This window comes from Natrix helvetica (genome assembly GCF_964273705.1).
Source record: "Natrix helvetica genome assembly, chromosome: 1".
Taxonomy (NCBI): Eukaryota; Metazoa; Chordata; class Lepidosauria; order Squamata; family Natricidae; genus Natrix; species Natrix helvetica.
Window position 1 is genome coordinate 222,892,094 of NC_138548.1, and position 19,081 is coordinate 222,911,174.

At 44.5% G+C, this 19,081-nt stretch overlaps 1 protein-coding gene across 6 annotated transcripts in view; it reads right to left on the reverse strand.

The window, feature by feature from the left end:
- LIMA1 (LIM domain and actin binding 1) overlaps nt 1-19,081 on the reverse strand; it is a 79,529-nt gene that overhangs the window by 44,507 nt on the left and 15,941 nt on the right. For all 6 annotated transcript variants that reach the window (XM_081934673.1, XM_081934676.1, XM_081934675.1 and 3 more), the window contains exon 2: nt 3,611-3,747. In XM_081934673.1, the coding sequence (XP_081790799.1) occupies nt 3,611-3,729 (119 nt within the window). In that variant the 5' untranslated portion in view covers nt 3,730-3,747. The remainder of the gene's footprint in view (nt 1-3,610; nt 3,748-19,081) is intronic.

The following is a 19,081-nucleotide window of genomic DNA, read 5'->3' on the forward strand; positions in this document are numbered from 1 at the left end:
GCATAATCTGTTCTCCCTCTGACCTGGCTGCTCTTAGAGTGATCAGATGAGGATCATATGATCCCTCTCTGCCCTGGAAGCTCTCACACCATCTCACAGGGTGCAGATAGCACCCATTTAGCAACTGGCTCGTTTACTGATCATATGCAGTTACAATGATGGGAAAAAATAACTTTACAACTAATATTTGCGTTTATGACCTTGGCTAGTGTGCAAAGCAAAAGAACCTGAACTTTGATCATAAGTACTTTCGTGGTTTTACTTCCTGATCACTTTGCTTAGCAACCAAGTCCCTAGTCCTAATTTTGGCTCTGCCTTTATAGAGTTTGGAGCGCTCCTACACAGCCTCCACAGCCAATCATTGAAAGAGCCAAGCAGCTCCTCATTGTCTCCCACTTTAGGAATAAATAAATGCAAGGCTGTCTCCCTTACTGAAAACTACATTTATTATTTATTCCAGAGAAAGAGACGTGTAGTTTTTTTCTGCCTTTGATGCCAGAATAATTTAGCCAGTTCTGGCACTATAGTCCTCAAATTTACATTTTTAAAGGTTGTTCTAACTTCAGACAACATATCACCTTGGACTGGGTTAGTCTGTAGCCTAACCGAAGCAAATGCAGAAATTATTTAAGGATTTATATTGCCACCCCTGGAGGCGCACTTTTGAGAGTAGCTTTTAATAATTAAAACTAATTAGAAAACTGCAGTAACGTTCTGCTAAAGTAACAATACATTGAACAGGAAAACATTTAACAGGCAAGTAAAGTTATCGGATGTATTTAACTGATTCAGTAGTTTCCTGGTGGAATAAAATTTTTAGAATATTGTAGAAGAGAGCAAAATGGGGGGGGGAGCAAGTGAACTATGGGAAGCAAATGGTGAAACGAATTCCAGTATGACTTGTTCCCATCCTCAAAACAAAATATGCTGTAGCTAGTTCTCACTATATTGCATCTTCTTAAAAGTTTCTTTCCGATAGTCTGAGAATATATGTAATTAACCTTCTCTCAGCCTTTGTATTAATCTGCAGTCAACTCTTTCAATAAGCCAATTCAAAGGTAAAAAGCTTATATGCAGAAGTGACTTATTATACTAGCATTCTGGGTTTGTCATTAACATGGCTTAATGGGGGTTAATTTGGCCAAAATGTGGCTTAATGATATGAACCAGCCATCCTCTTGTCAAATTATACATTTCTGGGAATCCAGAAATTATTTCTGATTCCACTGTATGGCCTAAAAGGAGTCAAATTAAATGCTAATTGGAGGTATTGCAATACCATTAGCAAAGATCAGCATACAATCACTGAAAAATACAAGTGTGCATATTGACAATGGGGAATAAGGATAGCCTCGCTTTTTAACCAGTTTGGTCTATTTGGAATTTTAAAAATAGTTGTGTGTGCCCTTGTGAAATAGTGGTTGCCAAACAGCACACACCACAAAGCACCTGAGTTTAGCCCCTCTTCTACATTAGATGCTTCCTCTACTTTTGTTCATTTCATAGAATCATAGGGCTGGAAGGTCCCTTGGAGATCATCTAGTCCAAACCCCCTGCTCAAGGCTGGAGAACTTATACCATCTGGGTCAAATGCTTATCTAGGCTATTCTGGAAAATCTCCAGTGATGGAGCACTTTTTGTTTTAATTTAAAGAAGACACACACACATTTTTAAACAAGGTGCTCTCTTGCAGCCATCCATCAAGCTGATGGGCCTAGAAGTATCCTTGAAAATAAAAGTGCAAGCGGTCAGTTGTGATATACTAATTTTCATTTTTTTAAATTAAACTAAATTCCTTTTAGAAATCTATTGGGACAAAAAGCTTGTGGGGCACTGAAGAGGTATCTAAGTGGACACTGGTACTTCGGGAACTAGGATCTTTTTATCAAGAATTAAGAAATCAGTCCATCAGTTACAGCAGCCTCTGTATATGAATGGGCCTCCTCGCTGAAGCTGGAGGAGGTTGAGAATATTCGGAATGTGAGCCTTTGCTGGTCCATCTTGAACAAGTCCACAGATAATCAGTTCTAATTTCAGCCTGTGGAGGAGGTGCTGTCATGCTAGTGGCAGGTAAAATTGCTGAAAGATTGGATTACCACAGTGAGGCCTTTTCAATTCTGTCCTGTCTCCTTTGGAAATTTTAAACTGAACTATGCTCACTTGTGCTCTCTCTCTCTCTCTCAGGAATTCAGGGAAGGCATTTCCTGAAAACACTTAAGGCGGAATATGCTGCCAATTGCGGCTCTTTCTTTCCTTGGTTACAATGATGTTGACTTTCCTAAGAACAAAAATACCGTTTTTTTCAACTCCCTGCCTTTTTCTTTCTGCAAAGTTTAGTTTGATGGGACATGTGAATTGAGCAGTCAAAATCTCCAAAGTGTACGCTAGTTGTCACAACCATATTGGAACCCCCCCCCCCCCTCAGGCCCTCAAAAACAGAGGCCTTAAATCTAGGCCCATATTCCCATTTGTTCATTATCAGCTCAAGCTTGCTCTATTTTCTTGAACCCTAGTATCTACTCGTTACCTTTTAACTGCATATCAAATAATAAAATTTTAAAAGGAAAAAGCAAATTCCTGAAAAATGCATAGCAAAATACTTTCCATGTTAAATATTCATCCCTATACCAAGCTAATGATGATTCCATTAGCTAAGCCAGGGAGTATGCAATGCAGTGCCAGTAGACCAGAGGTGGGTTCCTACTGGTTCAGACCGGTTCAGCCAAGTAGGTAGTAACTTGGCCGGCCACGCCCCCAAACCGATTCTATCGGTGGTGCCTTAGGCACCGCCATCTTGTTTTTTGTTTCTGCGCATGCACAGAAGCAATTGTTTTACTACTGAGCCTGAAGCGCGTCCCTGAGCGAACTGGCAGTAACAGAAGCTGGAACGCACCCATGCAGTAGACCCAACATGTCAGACATTTCCCTTGTTGATGGGGCCACCAGACATTAGGGGAATTTACACAAAGAATAACAACAGAAAGAATAAATGCTACAAAGTAAAGCATCAGATTATAGCATTATCCTTATAAAAAATGTCGGGGTGGTGGTGGTGGTGGAAGTTCATGTTTTACTTTCTAAGCATTCTTAGGAAATAAAAAGTATGGGTAACTCCAAATAAGTATTTTGTTTGAAAATGTGCCACTTGGCCAGAAAAAAAAGAAAAGAAAAAATTGTATTGGTTGAAGAGTATTCAGGGAAAGAGTAGTTGCTTATTGTGAGCTGATGTGGAAAGCATTTTGTTCTTCTGCTCATACATAGGCACAGGTATTATACTTTCTCAATTCCCTTCCACACCTCCACTCCAAGGCTGAAAATTGTCATTAGGAAGCTCTGATCTTTATCAATTTGCATCTCACATGGACATGCCTAATTACAGCACAGTTTTGGAGTATTAATTGTAAAAAATGTCTAAAATTCTGTGTGTGAATGTATGCCTTCTCTATGTTTACTAAATATCTTTAGAAAAACTGGCACTGGGCACAAAGTTTTACTGCGTCTCAGCTCACCATATACATGGTCTTTTGTAGTAAGGGATATAGCAACATGTATCTTAAAAATAACATTTTATTTGATTAAGTCACAACCTGAAAATCCCAACAGAACTTACTTGGAGAACCTCTGTAGGAGAGCTGATGATGTGTTCGCATTGACGAGAGACAATTCTTTGGCAGTTATCCTCAGCGAATGTGAAGCCCATTGCCTTCGGTTAAATGGAGATGGCTCCATTCTGAAATGTAGTAATGCCTATGGGAAAATGACAGACTGATTTTTACATGGAAATACTCTCCATCCCATTGTCTTTGAGTGACAGTAACTCTTCACTTCCTCACTTCTTGAACTTCACGCTAGATCCCAACAAGATTCCAATACTTAACTTTCAGTTTAATTTTTAAGAAAACATTCCCTCAGAAATATTTGTTTCAGATCCTTCTAGATAAAATAGATTGCAACATCCATAATTTCCAACCAGTATTGCCATGGAAGTTATCAATTTGGGAAAAGTTAATCTACTCCATGCATCCAACAAAATAAGCTGCACCTCATGAAAACATCTGCTGTAAATAAAATTGTTAGTCTCAAATATGCTACTAGACTGTCTGAATCCTAGATCACCCTGTAAAACAATGTTTTTATAGTAAAATATGTTAATTCATTAGGTATAAATATTTTAACCACCCACATATCAGTATGTTAACAGTATATTGTCACTAATATATAATGCCAGTAAGTCTATAATGCCATGATAGAGTGATGATGTGTGGCTTTATGCCATTATTTGGATGACTGGAATATGTGAAGCCAACTCAAACCAATAGAGGCAGAAAGATTTGTTCAGGAAATTGTCAACTTATACATCATATAGACAATGCCAATTGTAAAGAAAACACAGTGAGGTACAGAATATACCAATCTCACAACAAAAGAAGGCTTTTAAAACAACAGATAGTTTCCATATAAAAGCAACGGCACTCCACTGGAAAGTACCAGGAGGTATGAGAAGGCACCTAAGATGAGATTTGTCAAACTTTAGGCTGCTTTAAAATGTAGGTATACTTCAGAGCTGTCTTAGACTACCACAGTTGGCATCTTGCCTTTGTTCTTCTGGAACACAAGATTAACCTACCCAGATAGACTTTGAACTGTACATGCATTTATGAGAAAACTCATAAGTGAAGAACTTGTACAGCTTGTCACTGTTTGTGTCAGACCTGGTTTTTTTTTAAAGGAACAAACAGCATTGAAGGTACTTTCCATGTTCAAAATGTCTCAACAAATACAATGGTTTTTTTTTTAAATATTTTTAATTTTCAAAACAGACACAACACAAAGAATCCTCCTTTTTTACCTACTGTAGAAAGTGTATCAGTTGGTTACAAAAGACTTTCGTGCATCTCTTCCACAGTCATCACCCATAATTCATATTAACTCAAATATTTTAACTCAGATATATTTATACATATTAACATCATCATACCTCCATTTTCATTTGACTATAATTGTTTAAATGTCCTTCATCATAAAATATATCAAGATTTAAAACATAACCACATACTGGCATTTCATTTGCTATTTCTAATATCCTATAATAACACTGAATCCTTATGGCCTATTCTGGCTAACCATCCATAATATTAAGTAACAAAAAATTCTAATCCTTTCCAATTCACTGTTTACAATTTACATCCACTTTCTTTATGTTGTACCCATGCGTGTGTATATATATCTCCAATCTACCAATCATGATACAACCACACAACCAATCATTCCACTTACTGAAACAAAGCCAGCACCCCATCCCCTCCCACCAAGACTTACAGAAAGACGGCAGCTCCGTTCCCATTTTAAGCCCACAGCTTGAAGATGGCAGGTGTGATCCTGCCGAAACGTTGCAAAGACAATCTCAACCTTACACGGGAAAAGACCCGAATACAACAAAACCAGCATACCTACACCCGTGAAAATCTACGAAAACAAATATATATATATATATATATATATATATATATATATATATATATATATATATATATATATATATATATATATATATATATATATATATATATATAGTGATGTATTTGTACTGATAAATACATCACAAATATAAAAGGCAACATTAAAAAATAAAAATATGGTTTTCTGCCTGCATGGTCTTCTGTGATGAAGCCGAAGGACAGAAAGAGGGAGTAGTGACCTTCCTCCCATATTTAGGCATACCAGGGGTTGTAACACTAATACATATATATATATGTTGTTATTATCCCTCCTTTATTTGACTGTGTCCTTTATCATAACATTTCCCCCCCTAATAAACAAAGCTTAACTAAATTTAACTTAGTTCTTTTTTATTAACCTTTATATATAACCCCAAAGATTTTCTAATCTTTCTTTCATAGGTACCATTCAATATTCATATCCAAATATTACTTATCATAGCAATACATATGTATACAGTATTATCATTATCAATTATTTATTTAACTATATCTATTGTCACTAAATTTCACTAACTTTAACTAGTTTTAGATTATACCCTTTCATCTATCAACCTGTATCTTTCCAGTAGCAAAACAATCTCATGTCTTCTGCCATTTGTGGTATCAGTAATCATCTTTAATCAAATTTGTATGGACTCCTCTTTGCAATTCATTGCTTATTAAGTCACTCATGTAATTTCTATGCCCTTCTTCTATTTCCTTAATCATCTTATCTTTAATTATCAGTGGTGTTTTCAACGATGTTGCTAACAAAATTTCTCTCTTTAAATCCATACATTATTTTTTTTTCTTCTGTATCTTGCCATCTGGGGTAGAGTTCCCCTCCATTTAATTCCTCTTTTCATATTCCACTCTTTCCATTTCCAGACACAAACCGATCACCATAGATATCAGCGGATTTAATTTCTTTGTAGTCATTTTTCTCTTCTGTTTTTAGGATTCTAACCTCTAATTTCTGAATTTCTAACAATATCTTTTGCAAATTTAAAGTTTTTTCTGCTGTTGAGATTGTACCATTATCTCCAGTTGACAAACACTGCTGCTCTGGCTTGGAAGGTTTTTACATGATTAAGCATAAATTCACAATAAGGTCTTATTTTCACTTTTCTCTGGTTAAAGATATACTTCAAAAGAACATCTGTATGCTTTTCTTCTTATCACTCTTTATAAACAAAACAGTGAGACCTTGAAGTGCCAAGCCAGAATAATCAGTAAGGAAAGTAAAAGTGTTTTGTTTCCAATACACAAACCTCCAGCCTCCGAATAGCAGTGTCTTCTTCCCCTCTGTTGTTACAATTTTCTTTGTTGTTTTTGTATATTTTTTATTCTAAGTTAAAAAAAAAAAGTCAAATTCTTGAATGAAATAGAGAAGAAAAAGGGAAAAACACACGCAGTAATGAAGAAAGAGAATTTTAGTCCATAAGTTGCAAAAAATACTAATAAAAAAAGAAAACTTAATCCATTCAGTTTAAAAGGCTTGCATAAATTCCATCCATAACATTTAAAAAGTAAAATAACCCACTGTCCAAAACCATTCAAAGCTTAATTCTGCCGCTTATTTCTTCTGTTCTCAAATTTAAATTAACTTTAAGTTTTTATAGGCAGTCTCTTTTAAAACGGTAAAAATTCCTCAACAAGCTGGAAACACTTTCTCTTTCCGTATCCTTCCTTTTTGGAGCCGCCCCGACTTCATCAGCCTGGTGGCTGGATTTTTTGTCGCTGGCTTGAAGAACTTCTCTTGGATTGACCAGGGACTTTGCGATGTCCCTGAGATCAGCAAGACGTATTCTTCCTGTTCACCATCTCTGCGGGACGGTTTAGGTCCCATTGGACCACCCAGCGGCAAAAGTATCGGCCACAGTCTCAGAGCATGAAGACCGCACGTCCATATCGTCGCGACGTTGGCTCCTCCTCCCAAACACAATAGGCTTTTAATACACATTACAATTATTAAGTGATCATCTATATCTGTGATGGCGAACCTATGGCACGCAGAGCCATTTCTGAGGGCACGCGAGGCATTGCCCTGTCAGCTCCAGTACGCATGCGCCCGCTGGCCAGCTGATTTTCGATAGCTTTTTTTTTTAATCTCCGGAGGATTCCCTGAAGCCTCCAAAGGGCGAAAAATAGCCCAATGCAAACCAGAAATGAGGAGAGCGCTGCCGGAATGGGGAAAAGACAAATGGCAAGGAAAGAGGCTTCTTTCACTCATGCTGGCTGCTCTGTTCCCTCCTTCCCCCCCTCCTACTAAAAAGGATCCTGCCCGATCGCTGGAATCCAAAGGGAAATGAGGAGAGAGCTGCCAGCACGGGGGAAAGACAAGCGGCAAGGAAAGAAGAGGCTTTTTTCACTCAACGTGGCTGCTGTTGCCCTTTTCTCCATTTCAGTGCTACGCCATTGAGGTTGCACCACCCACCATCGCCCAGGTCTTTGCTTCTCCCAAGCATTTCTTTGCCTACCTGATTTCTAGCTCCATCACGTTTCTTGCCATCGTGTGCAGAGAAACAAAGTTTGTGGGACTAAAAAAAAAACTTCAATCAATCTATTACAACTTGGGGGGGGGAGATCTCGCAAAGTTGGAATTGATTGATTGAAGGGGGGTTTTTTTAGTCCCACAAACTTTGTTTTCCTGTCCAAAACAGCAAGAAACATGATGGAAAAATGCTACAGAGGGGAAATTAAATAGGCAAAGAAATGCTTGGGAGAAGCGAGGACCTGGGCGATGGTGGGTGGGGTAGGCTCCATGGAGTGGTGCTGAAATGGAGAAAAGGGCAACAGAGCAGCCACCTTGAGGGGAAAAAGCTGCTTTTTCTTATTTCCTTGCTGCTTGCCTTTCCCTCATGCAGATAGTTCTCTTCCTCATTTCCCTTTGGATTGCAGCGACCAGGCAGGATTCTCTGTGCTAGCATGGGGGTGGGGGGGAAACAGAACAGCCACCTTGAGGGAAAAAGGCTGCTTTTTCTTCTTTCCTTGCCGCTTGTCTTTCCCCTGTGCCAGCAGCTCCCTTCCTCATTTGTCTATTGATTGTAGTGCCCAGGATCCTCTTTAATAGAAGGGGGGAATTTGGCAACTGGACTCACACTTGCCATAGTAAAAAGGGCCCAATCTTTACACAGAAGAATGATAAGGGAAGGTTTTTTGACACAGGAGCACACTTGAGCATCCCCCCCCCCCAATCTCTGCCCGTTTGTGGCAGAGCAACTTCTCCCCTCACTGGGTATTAGTCAAGGGGCAGCAGCCAGAGCAGGGAATGGCAAGGAAGCCTTGCACAAAAATGCGTGGTCCACAAAGGTGAGGGGTGGCATTAAGTTATGTGGGTGGGCACTCAAGTTCGTGTGATAGCGCGCACGCATGTGCTTTCGCACCTGAGGCGAAAAAGGTTCGCCATCACTGATCTATATCACATATAGCCTGCATCTACATAACCTGTCTTTCATCCATCCCCATTCTAATTTAAATTCTACTTCAGTCTAGCCACTCCATATATCTCAAAGGATGAACTGCAGCTTACAAAACTTTTTTAATAATGTTGGTTAGTTGGAAAAGGTGCTGTTAGTATCCTGATTTTTTCCCCAGCCTCAGGATAACATTCTTGGGTATAATTGTGCAGTAAAATCTCTTTTTTGGTATTGGACTGTCCTTCATATAAGTAAGCAAATGCATTAAAATACACTTTTCTTCATACATTTAAAAATCAGCCTAAATACATGGAAAAGACAACAATTAAGAAACTTAAGAAAACCCACTGCTATATCTTCTTTGTAAGATTTACATAGAAAGTTCATTATAGCTAGCATTTAGTTTTCAAAGAAAAAAGTTCAAGGAAAAAAGTATGCAACACTTAAAACCAGAGCAACAGAATAAATTCCTCAGCCATTCCCTACTGCCAATAGATGCTCTTCTGTTACTAGCAAATTATTACAACTGCACAAAATTGTTACGGAAATGTGAAAAATCAGTTCTAAAAAGGCAGATTTTGGCAGGGAAGATATCATTGACTGCTCTCATTCTTTGTTTTGTCTTTCTTTCTACAACTCCTATCATCTTCTCAAGCTGAAAAATGGGATATACTAACTTCACAACAAACCTATAAGATAGTGTCAATGCAAAAAACAAACAAACCTAGCCCAGCAGCAGCTTATACACTCCCTCAAGTCCATGTCATAATTAAGCAGATACTATATTTGAACAGCAGTTGTCTATGTCCAAAGCACTCATTGCACCACATTGGCTAAATGTTATGTGATGACTTTAAATCCTGGAACTTAGGTGAAAAGTGAAAAGTCCAAGCAGATAGTGTGAGAAGTTTCTCCCATGTGCAATGAATACATTGTCACTTAGCATGTTAGCAAGCTAGAAAGCATGACACACACTGCATGAAGTAATACTTTACCTTTCAGAGAACCTTGTTTCCCATGAATGGTAACTTATCACTTTATCAACATATGGAGAAAAGATGTAGGACTTAATCTCCAAGTTATGCTAAAAGTACTCCAAACCATCACAACCTGTGTTAGATGTATAATGAGTTAAACAAACAATTTTTTAAAAAGCCATTAAGGATTTGATATGATCAAAGGGCACTTTAGGAAACAAGGCAATCTCTAGTGGGGTTGACAGGTGAGATTCAGAGCCCCAGTTTCAAAGTCTTTCTTCATTGTGAAACTTATTACCATCCAACAAACTTTCAGAAATACCTATCCAATGCTCTATTAAGCCATAAAATATGTACATATATGTTGAAAACCAAGCTAAATGCAAATTATTTAATAATAAATTGAATTCACCATGATTTGCTGGCTGTATTTATACATGCCACCAAATTGTATATACTTTTTTGTGGCTTAACATATTTCCTGAAACCAGCTCTTAGGTAACAATGTGTCACCTAAATGTGTGGCATGAAGCCAGTCAACTATATTTATGCTTGGTTAGGCTAACCATAGCTTAATAGGTTACCATCACCCTTAAGCCACAATTGACACAAAATGAAGGTTTTGCTCAATAAACAAACTAAGCACAAGCAAACCACAATGTGACTTAGTGTGATGGTTTGATTCACACAAGAAAGCTATAACATGGTTTTAATTTAGCCTTGTAGTTTTTCAACTATATTTATGCTTTAAAATGTTGTGCTAAGTTGCCACAAGGATTAAAAAAGGGCGAGAAAATTGTAAATCCGCTTGGAGGAATAAAAAATGTGATGTAATAAAATAAATAATGCAGGCCTCGTCTTCAGGCAATCGATGAGAAGGCTGTTTTTTCCTGTCCTTACCTTCCTCAGGGATTCCCAGAAAAAAATTACAGAGAGGGACTTTTTGCTTTAAGCATTCCTGTGTAGGAACTTGTAATCAACTAGCACTGCTGTATGAGTCCCAGGAAGTAGCTCCAGTTTCAGGCACAGATGCTGAAGTCCAACATGAGCAAGAGGCAGCACACAGGAAGTTCAGAAACTGGTTCTCCCACTCTGCTTATTGAGGAAAATGACCCAACTGTAGAAACCCTGGAAGAAGTCCTATCCCCCTGGGTGGAGACTGGCAGAAGGAATAGGCTGTTCTCTGACATAACAGGAAGAGAAAAATGGGCCAATTATAGAGAATGTGCATTGGCAAATGTAGGAGAGACCCAGCGAACAAAATGAGCTAATTCAAACTCTCTTCAAGAAACTGAAGCTGTTGCTTCTACCGAGAATCCACTGAGTGGAGAGAAGTCAAAAACTAGGCTGCAGAATGTAAGAACTTTCACCCCTTCAAGTGGCTAATATGAAAAGGGTGGACTATTCATATAAGAAATCTGCAACATGCAGATTGGTTTTCTATACAAAATTTAGAACAGGAAGTTTTTGTTTGCAATTTAAACCCTTTGTACGGCATTATGTAACAGCTCTCAGCATCCACACCCCTCTAAACAAAATTACGTTTTTTAAAGTGTAAATAAAGCGTGCTTTGAGTTTTGTCAATCCTTTCAATTTTGGTGGGGTTACTTCCTTCACTGTTTCTTAATCTACTGATCTATATCTTGCACAACCGTGAAATCCTCTGAAGTCTGCTACCGGTTCGATGAGTCTACTACCGAGCGTGTGCTTTGTGCACGCATGTGTGCTTTGTGTGCATGTGCAGTGCTAAAAAATGAACATTTTGAAGCCTTCCGAGTCTGCAAAGGTAAGTAGAACAGTGATGGGGGAGATCCACTGTATCACACAATTTCGATTAGCTAGAAAGCAGGAGATCCGACGATTCTAGTTAATATAAATCATGTGTCACAGGTGATCGTCACCCAGCTGATTGTTGGAAATACTGGTTTGTTCGAACCGGTAGTGTTTTTTGCTACCAGTTCAGACGAACCGGTCCAAACCAGTAGCATTTCATCCCTGATCCTTATACCATTATTAGTTATTTCCATTTGTACACTACCTCAATAATCATATAATAATATATTAAAATTGTTCGGCACCGTCATTTGATTGTTGGTAAGCATAAAGAGTGCAAGGGAAATGCTATCCCTCCGAACTGGGGCGATACCTGCAACTTTGTATATACATCAAGTGTGTAAGGTGATCTCTGACTCTGGAAGATTCAAATTCTATTTCAAAGTAAGTTGTGTCACAACATAACCCATTCAATTTGCAAGCCATTCTTGATATACTGGAAACCTAATCCACTTTCCCTTTATTGTGTCTTCCCGAACGGCAGATTGCAGATTGCTTTCAGGAGCTCACTGCAAGCAAGCATGAAATGTGAGCTGCCAAGCAGGATGCATGGCAAACTCTTTCAGTCTCGCCAATGAAACAGAAAAGCAGAAGAAAAGCAGACTGGAGTTTAGGTCCCACTCCGTAAGGAGTCACATGAGAAGAAATAAAGTTGGCATCCTAAAGTTGCAGAGAAGGTGGAATTTTGGAGTGTCTGCCATGTCCCAGTAACAGATTTGTGGTTAATGGCAGGGGAGTATTTACAAAATACATCAGGTAAAATCTCTGTTGGTAGGATTGCTATTTCTTCTCAAGATAATAAAGTTTCTCTGATCTTTGAAGTGAGACAGGAGAATGACCATTGGCTTACCTGAAGGGTCCTTTTCTGTACACCGCGGGAGAGTCCAAGCAATGGGTTAATTCAGTCTGCTTGCCCTTAGGACTGAGGAACTATTTTTCCTTAAGCCACACCTCCTCCTGGTGTGCTCAATCCCCCAGAATTCTTAGAAGGAGTCAGTTCGTGCGGACGGAGCGAAGCGTCCAAGATGATGTACTGTTGACACGAGGAACCCGAATCCCGGCCTGGAGAGCCAGGGTGGGTTGGACTCTCCCGCGGTGTACAGAAAAGGACCCTTCAGGTAAGCCAATGGTCATTTTCCTGTACACCGCTTGGAGAGTCCAAGCAATGGGACATACCAAAGTTATTGTCCATCTGGGCGGGCAGAAGAAGGCTCCCGGGATTCGGTCTCTGACACAACCGCCTGCAGCACACGCCTGCCGAAGGACGCCTCAGCCGAGGCGAAAATGTCCAATTTATAGTGTCGCACAAATGGAGAAGGAGAGGACCACGTAGCGGCCCTACAGATGTCCAGGATCGAGGCCTGGGTGGCCCAGGCCGCTGAGGTAGCAGCACTTCGTGTGGAGTGTGCAGTGATGCCGCGCGGAACGGCCTTGGATTGACTTTCATAGGCAGTCGCAATGCAAGCACGAAGCCACCTGCCAATTGTGGAGGAAGTGACCTTCTTCCCTAGGGAACCGGGCTGGAAAGAGAGGAAAAGAGCCTCTGACTTCCTGAATTCCGCAGTACGAGCGATGTAGACCTTCAGGGCCCTCCTGACATCAAGATTGTGCCAGGATCGCTCTCTGGGATGCGACGGATGAGGACAAAAATTTGGCAACACAATGTCTTGCGCTCTATGGAACCATGAGTTTACTTTGGGGGTAAAGGTCGGGTCCAGCCTCAAAATGACCCTGTCAGGGTGGATGACGCACAGATCCTGGCGAACAGAAAGAGCCGCCAGCTCCGAAATCCGGCGAGCTGACGTGATGGCAATCAAGAAGGCCGTCTTCAGCGTCAGGAATCGAAGAGAAGTAGTGCGTAAAGGCTCGAATGGAGGGCCAGAGAGGGCCCGCAGGACCACGGACAGCTGCCAAGTAGGGTAGCGATGAACGGTGGGAGGGCGAAGGTTAGAGGCGCCCTTGAGGAAAAGACGCACCTTCGGGATTTTGCTGAGAGGCAAAAGGTGGTCGCCCGACCAGACAGTAGACAAAGCCGCCACTTGGCGTCGAAGGGTGTTCGGGGCCAGGCCCTTGTTGAGTCCCGCTTGAAGGAAGTCAAGCACTCTGGGAACAGGCGCGGTCGTCGGCTCGATGAGCAGCTCCTCACACCACTTGGCGAAGGCGGCCCAGGACGCATCATAAATCCTAGTGGTTGAAGGGCGTCTCGCCGCCTGAATGGTGTTCACTACCTCCTCCGACAGGCCTTGGCCTTTTAGTTGGTCCCCCTCAAGTGCCAGACGGCCAACTGGAGCCACTGGGGCTCTGGGTGAATCACGGCCCCCTGGCTGAGGGAGATCTGGTCCGGAGGAATGCGCCACGGAGGAGACACCGACAGGTGGACAAGGTCGGCGAACCACGACCTGCGGGGCCAATGCGGGGCCACGAGAAGGACCTCTGCTCCCTCTGCGATGACTTTGGAGATGAATTGAGGAAGGAGAGGCAGGGGAGGGAAGGCATACAGTAGCTCGCGGGGCCACTTGCAACGCAGTGCGTCTGTCCCCTCCGCCCCCGGGGTGAAGAACCGGGAGTAGAAGCGGTCGAGCTGCTTGTTGTCCCGAATCTGTCGGACATCTGGTGGAACAGGCGAGGGTCGAGTTTCCACTCCGCAGGATCTATGGTCGTCCTGCTCAGCCAGTCTGCCTGTGTGTTGTCCACTCCGGAGATATGGTCGGAGCGAAGGGATTCCAGATGGCGCTCCGCCCAGCGGCCCAGGGACTCCGCCTCTCTCATCAGTGCTCTGGATCTGGTGCCGCCCTGGCGGTTGATGTGGGCCTTGGTGGCCACATTGTCCGTCATCAGAAGCACATGTTGACGATGGATGGACCGGCTGAAATGGCGCAGGGCCAGGCGAGCAGCTCTCAGTTCCAGCAGGTTGATGCTGTAGCTGGTTTCCACCTGGGACCACTTGCCCTGAACAACCAGGGACCACATGTGGGCTCCCCAGCCGGAGAGGCTGGTGTCTGTGGTGATGATCAACCTCTCGGGCTCCTTGAATAGGTGGCCCTTGAGGATGGCCGGAGACACCCACCAGCGGAGAGACCTCTTTACGTCCGGCGTAACTCGAATCGGCCTGGTAGAGTTGCTCCTGGATGCCCTCTGGTGCGGCAGCAGCAGCCACTGAAGAGCCCTGGAATGCAGGCGGGCCCACGGCACTATGGAAATGCAGGAGATCATTTTTCCCAGCAGCTGCGACAGAAGGACCACTGGAGCCTGCCTCAAGCTCAACACCTTGTGGGTCATGGACCTTAGACCGGCCAACCTGTCTCGGGAGAGGAAAACCCTGCACAAGTTGGTATCTATCACCGCCCCCAGGTGTACAAGTCTGTTTGTTGGAGTGAGATGGCTCTTTTCTATGTTTAGAGTGAAGCCGTGATTTCTGAGGGATCTCATAGTGGTTTGGAGATCCCGTAGGGCCTGTTGCCTGGACGACGACTGGATAAGTATGTCGTCCAGGTAGCACTGGAGTCTTATGGGCCTGCGTCTTAGCTGGGCCGCCACTACCGCCAGCACTTTGGTAAACGTCCGAGGAGCGGGCGAGAGGCCGAATGGAAGAGCTTTGTACTGGAAGTGGCGACCCGCATAATAGAAGCGCAGGAACTTCCTGTGCTGAGGACGGATGGGGATGTGGAGGTATGCCTCTTTGAGATCTATAGATGTAAGTAGATCTCCTTGTCGGATCCCCGCCAGAATAGTCTGCAGGGACTGCATCTTGAACCTCCGGTAGGCGATATGCCTGTTGAGGTTTTTGAGGTCCAAGATGGCTCTCCACCCCCCCGAGTTCTTTGGCACCAGGAAGAGGATGGAGTAAAACCCCCTCCCCTCTTCGCCCTGGGGAACTGTTTCCACGGCCCTGATGTCTAGGAGATGACTGACTTCCTGGTCCATACGCTCCCTCTTTTGGGGGCAGGATGGGACAGGGCACCGGATGAAGGTCCGGGGGGGGAGGGACAGGAACTCCAGAGATAGGCCTTCCCTGACTGTCTGCAGAACCCAAGCATCCTCGGTGTTCTGGGCCCAATGGGAGGCAAACAGCTGGAGGCGACCCCCGATGGGCGCCAAGCCCGGGCAGTCACTTTGACTTACGGAACGGCCTGTTGGAGGCCCCACCGCGGTTATACTTGCGGAAGCCGAACTGCTGCCTGCCTCTGTCCCGAAAGGGCGCCCTGTCCTGGGATCTGTCGCCCTGCTGGCCGAAGGACCTATTGGAGGGAGAGAAGGAAGAGGCAGAGGTAGAAGGCTCGGAGGCACGAAAGGACTGCCTCCTAAAATAGGGAGCGGCCTTACGTTCCTGCTTTTTGTTTAGAGAAGGTAGGATCTTCCTCTTGTCCTTGGACTCGATGAGGAGAGGATCCAGGGACTCGCCAAATAATTTGGACCCCTTAAAGGGGGCGGAAGCCAGTTTCCACTTGTTTTTCTGGTCCGCTTGCCAATGTCGGAGCCAGATCAGCCGACGAGAAGTTATATTAGAGCCGAGCGCCCTGGAGGCAAATTTTGTGGCATTAAGGGATGCATCAGCGGCATACTGGGAGGCCGCGATTATTTTTGACACGTCCTGATGGAGACGGACGTCTCCCGCCGGGAGCTTGGTTAGGAGCTCGCGCAGCCAGATCACAGAGGCCCTATTAAAAAAGGAGGCGGATGAAGAGGCCCTGATGGCCCAGGCAGCCGCCAGGTGGGTTTTGTGGCACGCCTTTTCCGCCTTCTTGTCCTCCGCCTTAAGGCCTTCCAGGAGGTCGGCCGGTAGGGAGGAGTTGGAGGTGAGCGCAGCGATGGGCGGGTCGACAGTGGGCAGGGCCAGAAGGTCCTCCAGCACTGGCTCCATAGTATAAAGCTTCCTATCTACCCCACTGGGAGAGGACTGCGTGGCTGGCTGAGCCCACTGGCGCTGGATTAGGTCGAGAAACAGCCCCGGGACCGGAACCAGCTCTTGCTGGGGCGCTGGGACATCAAACATGACCGCATTGGGATTAGCCGGAGTGGCATCTGCCGCCGGCGCAGTCGGTTTGGGCTTGATCCCCACCCTGGTGGCAGCCTTGACCTTGTGAAGGACAGATTTGAAAAGGCTGGGCTTGAACAGACCCGCAAAGGCGGGCGCTTCAGGGGGGAGGTCCTCGTCGTCCGAGAGACCTAGCACCTCCGGGTCAGGGTCCTCAATGGCAGAGGCCTCGCTGACCACCGAGGATTCCAGGGAAGGATGGCGAGCACGCTTGCTTGGAGGGGGAGCTGCCTGATCGGGTTTGGGGCCCTTAGGGGCCACTGCAGTGGGACTTTTAAATTTCATGGCCTCCGTGATGCCCTTGGCAATGGCACGGGCCATTAGTTCCTGCATGCGGGGCGATAACTCCTCAGAGTCAGAATCAGGAGCCAAACCCTCCTCTAGGGGGGGTGAAGCCTCACCCTGCATATCGTCTATGCTAGCATCCCCAGGGGGAGGGGCCTGCTCACAGGCCCAAGAGGGCGCCGGGGAAGCCGGCTCTGCAAATGACCTATTTGGGGATAGGTCCTGGGACTCCACCTCCTCGGCAAGGACCATCTGGAGATCTTCCTGGGAGGGAGGGATTCCTGAGAGGGACTGCTCCCTGTCTGCCTGGCGTCTGGCCTTCTCAAATTGCTTGTCAAGGGCCCGCTGGCGCCTTTCAGCATCCTTGGCCTCAGCCACAGAAGGGGTCCTGGAACGCTGTTTCCCAGAGCTACCCCCACCACTCTTGCCCGCACCCCCACTCCCCGATGAGGAGGAACCCTTGCTAGGGGCCTGCGAGAGGCTCGGCCTAGTATCTTGGGAATCGGGGGGACTGGGCAGATCCATAGTCAATGACCACACAAGATGGAGCAAGGCTATGATAAGGCAGAAGGATAGAGAAAGACTGGTTGCTGCAATGGGAAACAAAACGAAAAGATTCGTTAAAATTGCCATATGCACAGTAATTGAATCAATACGTAAGAAATCATCCCACGCTTAATACCAGTCGGAGGCCCAGGGGTAGGATTGGAGCCTGCGCCGAGGTGCAAGGCTCCGCAGGAGAAGCAGGGAGGAGAATGACTATCAAAAGCTTTGGCCTGCACTTACTTAAGGCCTCCTCCCTGAGCCGGTATGATGACCGTTGGAATGGCACAGGAACCAGCGCCGCTCGCAAAAATAGACAAAAAAACGAAGGTGGCGATCCTAGCCCGAGAAACCCTTGCTAGGCCCTGCCACCTCCAGCGGCCTCCTGATAACGAGGCTGATGCAAAATGGCGGCCATGGCTGGGCGCGCTATTTTCGCGCCTAAAATGGCCGCCGCAACAGCGTGGGGCTAAGGGAGAGCGAGGAGCGAACGCGCCTCGAATGGCGACGATCGCCCACTCCTCCCTGCGGCCGAGGTCTTCTAGCAGGCCGGGAACGAAAAATACTTCGTCTAAAACAACAAACGGGGGGCCTGGGAACGTAGGGACCTCGCCGCTGCAGCCGCGCCGTTTTAAACGACAAGCGGCAGGCCTCCGAAGCCGTCCCATGAGGATCGGCTGAGGGGCACCCCCCACCACCTTCCAGCTTACCTCCTGGCCTTCAAATGCAATTTCTACTGGAGAGAGTCGCAGAATTGAAGAGAGAAACGTCTCACAAGGTTGGGGAATATTAGGAAATAGAATTTAAACGCAAATAGAGAGTCCAAGCCAAAAAAAGGATTAATTTAGCTCAGAGCTCTAACTGATTACGTCCAAACGGGCTGACTGAGGAAGAATTCTGGGGGATTGAGCACACCAGGAGGAGGTGTGGCTTAAGGAAAAATAGTTCCTCAGTCCTAAGGGCAAGCAGACTGAATTAACCCATTGCTTGGACTCTCCAAGCGGTGTACAGGAAAACTTGGAAGTGTGTAAAGGCCATCACGTACCTCTTGGAAAGGTGTAAGATACAATAATTCATATTCAAGACAGGAAAGATCTTTCAGAGAGGATATAGGTGCACTCTGAATGCTTCCATAAGAATATATTTTTCTTACATTTGGGTGGTATCTGCATTCCCACAGTAATATGGTTTTGAGTTAAGAATGCCCAGACACCATGCAACAAATTGTCACATACTCTCGCCTCCTCAATTCAGATACGTTGTCCAGGAACCCTGAGGCTACCAGGTAAGCCAAAAAAAGGGTTGGCTTCTTTAAGGCAATGACTATTTCTAGAGTAAGCATGCCCACCACCTTTCCAAAGCAACTTTTGCTTTAGATCCGAATAGCTGCACATGTTTTTTTTCAAAGGAAAGGATAAGAGCCTGCAATGGTTAAATAATGATTTCTTATTACTGAAGAATTATATGAATTGGGTTTACCTTTACCAGACACTTTCACTTACCAACCCT